This window comes from Notolepis coatsorum (genome assembly GCF_963971535.1).
Source record: "Notolepis coatsorum genome assembly, chromosome: 3".
Classification (NCBI taxonomy): domain Eukaryota; kingdom Metazoa; phylum Chordata; class Actinopteri; order Aulopiformes; family Paralepididae; genus Notolepis; species Notolepis coatsorum.
Window position 1 is genome coordinate 35,544,440 of NC_140167.1, and position 7,395 is coordinate 35,551,834.

Here is a 7,395-nt window from a genome sequence, read left to right on the forward strand (position 1 = left end):
AAACAGCCAAAGTTACTGTGGCACACTGGAAGTGTGTGTGTGTGTGTGTGTGTGTGTGTGTGTGTGTGTGTGTGTGTGTGTGTGTGTGTGTGTGTGTGTGTGTGTGTGTGTGTGTGTGTGTGTGTGTGTGAGAGAGAGAGAGAGAGAGAGAGAGAGAGAGAGAGAGAGAGAGAGAGAGAGAGAGAGAGAGAGAGAGAGAGAGAGAGAGAGAGAGAGAGAGAGAGAGAGAGAGAGAGAGAGAGAGAGAGAGAGAGACGGAAAGTATGGGTCTCACATTCCGGGCTTGTAAAACTTAAAGATAACTTTTTCTAAAACAGCTCCAATTCTAAGCTGTTATTTCCGTCTGCAACAGCAGAAGACGGTGGTCATAAACATCTTAGAACATCTTGATCTTAATGTGCAGAGAACGGAGACTTGATGCAGTTTGTTGTCATTTCCACGTGAAAGTAGGTCACTTAATCAACAACAGGACTAATACGGCGAGGCTCCTACCCCCTACCAGCACAGCTCCTGAATACTTAACAGCCCGCAGAACAGTAAAAGGGGGGAGGAGGGGAGGGAAAAAAAATCGCCAAATGTCAAGAATGTTACAACGAAAAAGCACGGTAACACTTGTAAGCCGTTAAAATTTCTGCCGAAATTGCACTTTAAAAAGTGGGCAATTATTCACTCACGCCCCTGGTATATGCCATTCCGCTTTTAATTATTTGGCAGTTAAGACCTCCAATATTGCTGTGGTCAAATAAAAAAAAGGAGCTAGTTACACCCATAATTAAGGGCTTGTGTCAAAAAAGAGAGCCAAGTGTTAAGCGGTTGGTAATTTACATGCTAGGATCCTACTTGAAAAGAAAGAGCAACTCTGCATGACAAACATGAGCATGTGGGCAATAATAACACCCTGGGAACATTCCCTTTGGGGCAATTCCACTTGACAGGTAAGCCATTAGCAGCTATTTGCTTTATTATTTCGCCGTCTGTCCGCATATGATCCTATTTAAATCACAACGATGTAGTCATCTTGATTACATCGATCACAGCGCAGCCTCATTTACCAAGAGATTGTTCGAACTAGGACGTGTGCGCTTGTCTCCGTGCCAACGGTCCAGACTTCACGCCTACGTGTCTATTAAAAATATCTTCACTGTTTTGTTTGCGAGACACAGAGTTCTGCCAAGGCAACAAACTGTCTAATAGGAGGAGAAAGAAACAAATAGATAACATTGATCTTGAATCTGTATGCACTGTAGGGCTGTCCCCGACTTTGATTGGCCGAAATTTGCCGATATATATATATATATTATAATTATTATTATTATTATTATTATTCTTTTTTTTTTTTATCATTCCATTTGGGCTGTGGGGGTGCTTAATGTCTGAAGGAGTCGACTGAAGGCTTCTTGTCCTCTGTGAAAGCATGCAATTGGTCCACTGATGGATACATCTTGATATTTGTCTAGTCTAGTGTGTTCATTAGATGGGTGAAATCCTCTTTCAGTGCCTCTGTGCCCGTTTCTTAGGCAGTTAGCCTCTGGTATGCGCGCCATTAGCGTTAGCCACGCTTCTAGGCCTCTTTGCTTTTGGAAAGAATGATACAAATATATATATACCGTAATTCCTCTAATAGTAACCCCGGCTTGTATTTGTTTCAACTGTAGCGGGTACCAGGCTTGTATTAGGAGGAGGCCTGTATAAGAGGGAGGCCTATATTTCAAATTTTCAAACGGATCATAATGAATAAATCAACATTTTGTGTCAGTTTGAACCCAGTAAAATGTACTGGGTTCATTTATTGAAACCAAGTACTGTATGAAATAGTAAACAGTGCAATTACAGGTGGTCACTGGTCATTTCAACGTTTTCAAAGTGAAATCAAGTAACTAGCTCAGTATGCAGCTCAGTATATTAGTAACCCGGCTTGTATTAGGAGGCCGGCTTATAATTGCTTAGCTCAAGAGCGCACCCGGCCATTAATAGAGACCCGGCTTGTATTTGAGACCCGGTTACTATTAGAGGAATTACGGTATATTTTTTTGCATTCGACTAAGAGGTTGGCAGTCGACTACGGCTCCTTTCGATCGATTAGTCGACTATTCGACTAATCGGGGTCAGCCCTAATGCACTGTATGGCAATGTTGTTTTTCTACTCACGCTTTATACAGCGATTGGTCCCGGAAGCCACTGCCCACCCAGCCAGAGCAGCACTGCTGACCTCCACAGACATTGGGCCTGAATAGAGAGAGAGACACAGTTAGACCATATGATATGAGATAACATATACTGTATAATAATGCTTGAAGTGAACACGCTCAATGTACAGTAAATCTGATTCATAATTCATATAGAGAGGGATAATAGTCTGAGTGTTCACGGCCTCAAACCTTCACATTCCGAAGCCAGATCTAATTCAGAGGGGGGGGGGGGGGGGGGGTCATTCTAGTTTTAGATCCTTCTAATGTGGTTGAAATGAACACCTCAGAGATTCACCCATAATTGCATTTGATTCAATAACATTTTGAGGCAGAGCATGAAACTTTATCTCTAAGTGTGGACCCACACACACCACTCTCTGTTTCCCCGACGAGTCCGGAGTGGAAACAAATGTAGGGTTATCTGGGCCCTCGGAGGGAGAAAAGGAAGACATGCGGGTCATGAAAAGCACCCTGTGTCTTCGCACAAATCTCTGGGCAAATGAGGGATGACAAGTTTCAAACTGTAATAACTGAATTCTTTGCGTTCCTTAATCCGCAAATGCAGTGCAGGCCAATTTTAAAGCGGGGCAGACAAAAAGGCATCGGACCGTGAGAGAAACTCTGGGGGCAACAATGAACCTCAAACTGGATAAGTGCCGGCATAAATCTACGTCCCATCATCCTTTCACAAGATATTACCGTAAGTGGGTGTCTGACTCATGCAGATGTAAGTTGATAACGGAGAGCGACTCCCTGACCTCAGTCTGAGAGCTAACAGGAAAAGTGTCAGCGAAGACTCAGTGGGACGACGCAGACTGACTCATACGGGCCCTCTGGCGAGATTAGTACTGTCATCAGACACACGCGTCAAGTCAAGCCTGTGCCAAAGTTACATCAATCATCACACTCCCGTTCCGTCAAGGGATATACAACAGAAACTATTAGGCGTGTGATGATTCACTGATTCAATAGGCAATGGCACGTATATACCCATATGACCCATAGACCGATCCAGATCATTAATATATCGTAAAGCAAATAGGCAGTTCGTAATGCTTATTTAGTTATTTTGGCCACATTTATAAGAATGGTGCCTCTGGTTTTTCACTCAAGTGTTAAGCAGAGCTATGTAATAAAATGTCTCTGTCAATCGCCTTTTGGTTGTATGTGTTTGTGACTTTATATAACGTTGCAGGGAAAATGTTAGATCACGCACATCCATAAAACTAGTGCAAAGAGCAGCTCAGAAGAAAAATCTAAACAAAAGAATAGAATCTGCACAACCTGTTAGAATGCTCCCAATAATTATTCCATTTGAATAATTGACCTTTGTTTTGACCACACTGGTCTTTCACATGAACGTCAAATATCATTAGAAGCATTGTGACGGATTTGCGGATTCAACTATAATGCACAGTAACATGAAAGGTTAGCCGGATCACAGTATATAATATATATCACACAGTATCCATATGTTACCGAATCAAGTCGTATTGCAGCAACATTTGTGATATTGCCAAATATGCATTCGCTGCCTTATGAATCAAACTTGTATTGTGTCATCGTGGCAAAACCTGAGGTTTTCCCCTCGAATACAATGCAGTAAATGTCTGACAGGGGAGAAAACAGTTGAGGTTCATTTCTGACAGGTGCACTGGAAAGAGTGGGGTGGTTCTGCTCAATGAACCTAAATGGAGGGGAAGGTGAACTGAGCACCCTGTTGCCCGTCCCTCAGGGTCAAGTAAATGACTAAGGAGAATTCCAACAGGAAATGTGTCATGAAAACACACTCTCTCTTTCTCTAACAAGCAGCAGATGATTCATCTCAGACTAATGAATCGGAGAGCGTTTAAAACACCAGGCGGATAACCGCCACGCTAATGTTCTTGGAGATTTATGCCATGCCACCTTTACGCTCCTTTATACTCAAAGGACCCCATTCATTCAACGTTGGAAAAGGGTTTTTCTGGCAATGTCAAGAAGGGCATTTACCCCATGTGCTGCAATAAAGCGAGTTGGAGCTAATACTAGAGGCAGTTTGAGTTATATTCTTTATGTACTGAAAACATTCCTTTAAGTAGGCAGTTCCCTAATTCAACCATGCATCACTGCAATCCTTTGGACGACACACCGGGTTAGTAATGCTGTTACTAATGTTCGGTGGGATCGGGGCCCTGTTGGTGTTACATAACATCGGGGACCTGTTTTGTGCATTCTGCTTCTCATGGGTAGATAATATTAGTGCTAAATCCACGGAGCGCAGTTGATTAAAATTACTGACAGAACAGTCCTGCCAAACAACCATCGGGGAATGAAGTGGCGTGTGTTTACTTACCCGGAGCCAAATCACAAAGCCAACCAGAGTGAGGTATTAAAATAAAGGGGGCTGCCTCGGGGTCTGAAGTGTACTACAGTATAGACCGTAGGCCAGTAGCCATTTTTCTCTCTCCATGCTTTCGAGCGGTTTATCCTTAGGGCTTGCGTTTTGAGCACACCTTTCATCCAGCTCTACAGATGTTAAACCAATTAGCCTGAATCCTCACATCACTCATAAAGTGCTCCTCATAAATTGGCCATATAAATAATCAGTTTCCCAAAAGCATGAGGCACTGTTATGACACACGCAAAATAATATTTCATTAAAACTTTTAGTATCTGTAACCCAAGGCGAACCCTTTCAAATCCGCTCTGATTATAGTGTAAACCCGAGTTCCTCGAGTGTGTGTGTGTGTGTGTGTGTGTGTGTGTGTGTGTGTGTGTGTGTGTGTGTGTGTGTGTGTGTGTGTGTGTGTGTGTGTGTGTGTGTGTGTGTGCCATACGTTGTCCCTGTGGGGGAATTGGGGAAACAAGATTGCGGATACACAAAGGTTAATTTAGTAAGGAGAATAGCTTTAAAGTGGAAACAACTCATCGGCCTGTTCATAGTTTAAAACAGAGAGAACCAACTCCGGGGGTTCGCAGCATTGAGAGAGAGAAGGCCGCAGGAGAAACAGGTGTTTCTGATCAATATGCGAAATTTGCAAATGTGCACCAGCCAAGGCTCTGGTATTAGGACCACTGTTGCCACGGGGAGCACAGTGGGTCCACACAACCAGCACAAACACACACTGAAGCAGTTCGAGCACATTATCCCACTGTAATGTAAATGCTCCATAATGGGAGGAATTAAGTGATAATGCAATGTGCTTCTGGGCTAAAACTCGTTTCATTTATCCAGGTCACATTTGCTGTTCATTAAGGTCTTCCATTACCAGAAGTGTGATCTCTGAGACTCTGTCTGGAACGCAGTACTGTAACCTCAGCTATTGTTTCATGTCCTGCCGTGACCCTGATGACCAAATCTGCTCAGGCGGTTGTCATCACTGGGTGTTCAGTTGGAGCAGAGCTTTGCTCACTGACTGGGTGACGACATGCTTTATTAGACTCATATTTACAATACATATTTCAGGCTATTTGTATTGGGACAATAACTATAGCCTTGCCGATGTTGATTGATTGATTGATTGATTGATTGATTGATTGAAAAGTTTATTAACAGATTGCAGAATGGGTACAGTACAGTACAGCTCAATACATACAATTGTTAAGGGGATGCAGACCAGAGAAAGACTTTCGTCTTGTTTACATCAGGGTCCCCCATTTTCAATTCATCATAGTTTGCTGTGCAGACGGACAATAATAAATCACGTGCTTTTCCCTCTGCATGAGAGACGGGTGCTGATGAAAGCGGTCACCATAAAACACAACAAACAACTATCCAAGTTGAAAATATAGGTCAAACAAATGCCAAGCAACCTGTTGGTGTTGATAAATGATAAGTGAACTCGAGTGGCTTAACAGTCGGGGGATAACAAAACAAAACTTTATTTTAAATTTTTTATAATGATCATAAACAGCCTTACCCAACAAGTCGCTTTGAGTTAGAGTTGGGTTTACTGCTCTGCCTGGTACCGGCTCTGGTCCTGTGTGATGATGGGTGTGATGAGCCTGCTTGTCTTGCGCTGCGGAGCGCAGCCTCCCGCGGCACAGTAGCCAGGTCCTCCCGGGAGGCGGCCGCGCCGTGCGCCACCGGAGCTGCTTCCATCACAGACGCGTGTCTACTCTCTCGTTGAGACGATGATGAGTCTCTGGGGGCCAGTACCGGAGTCCCGCGGGCAGAATGGTTGCGTTTGGATCCGGCCGAACTTTCGGTGGATGGTCTGGAGGAGGACACACGGTCCCCCCCTGGTCCTGTTGCAGAATGACCTTGACTTCTCGCTCGGGACCGCAGCTGGTCCCACATCGCTCGGGCGCCTGCACCCTCGTCTTGAGCACCTGTCGAGTCCTTTTGACTGCTGTCACACAGTCGCACGAGTGCAATGGTGAAAACAATCCAAAATGCAATCCACACGCGGTCCATTTTGGACATGGGACGTTTTGAAACTGCCGCGCGTAAAAGGAGCAAACACGTTACAGTTGATCGAGAGCTAACAGACGTGCAATTAAAAAGATAACAACTATAGACGAACTCAACTAGACGAACTCAGCAAGACGGCATCCTCTCCCAAGAATGCAGAATGTCTGGACAGCTCTTCATAATGCCCAGGTAAGCTTTGCGCAAAATGGCTTGATCTTGATTAACCTGTACAAATCAGCACCTCCTAATCACAGCCAAACTTAGTGAAATTGCGAGTTTCCCTGCGCTCAGTCAATACACAAGTTTGCAGGGGGAAAAAATGCCTTGTGTTATTTCAGATAGAGGCTAAATGTTAATCCATCTGTTTCAGTTCATGTTGTTTTACAAGGTAAGAGCGCGGAGAGCTGCAGCGCGGTGTGTCCAGGGTTTGCAGAAGCTGCTGTCCTGCTGCTCGGAATGAGAACTAGAGTTTGAATCGTGCTCCCGTGGATATGACCACCTCCTTGGATCTGAAGTCACCGGGAATTTTTGTAGGGATTGCATGCGCTTTACAAGAAGAAACTCCCCCTTTTCGGTCACATTGATGTCTGTACGCGCGCACTGCCCCGCTCCATGCGCCCGCACGCGCACTTTTTTCTTCTCACAAATTACATCATAATAGTATGTGCCTCTTTTTTTCCCCCAGCGACTCTACTGTATTGCAATTCTCATCCGTCACCGTGTCACTACACAAAACGCACGTGTTAGTTTGGATTTATTGGCAAATTGATAGGCTGCTTATTTATTACTACATATTGCCACTGTCCCAAA

The 7,395-nt window shown here is 44.2% G+C and overlaps 1 protein-coding gene across 1 annotated transcript in view; it reads right to left on the reverse strand.

Moving 5' to 3' along the window:
* Nucleotides 1–6,731, reverse strand: part of LOC311225767 (latent-transforming growth factor beta-binding protein 2-like) — a 136,595-nt gene extending 129,864 nt beyond the window's left edge. Inside the window, 3 exon segments of the mRNA XM_084311161.1 lie at nucleotides 2,149–2,188; nucleotides 2,190–2,226; nucleotides 6,092–6,731. Of these exon segments, the coding sequence (XP_084167287.1) occupies nucleotides 2,149–2,188; nucleotides 2,190–2,226; nucleotides 6,092–6,588 (574 nt within the window). The 5' untranslated portion in view covers nucleotides 6,589–6,731.
* Nucleotides 6,732–7,395: the final 664 nt, after the last annotated feature.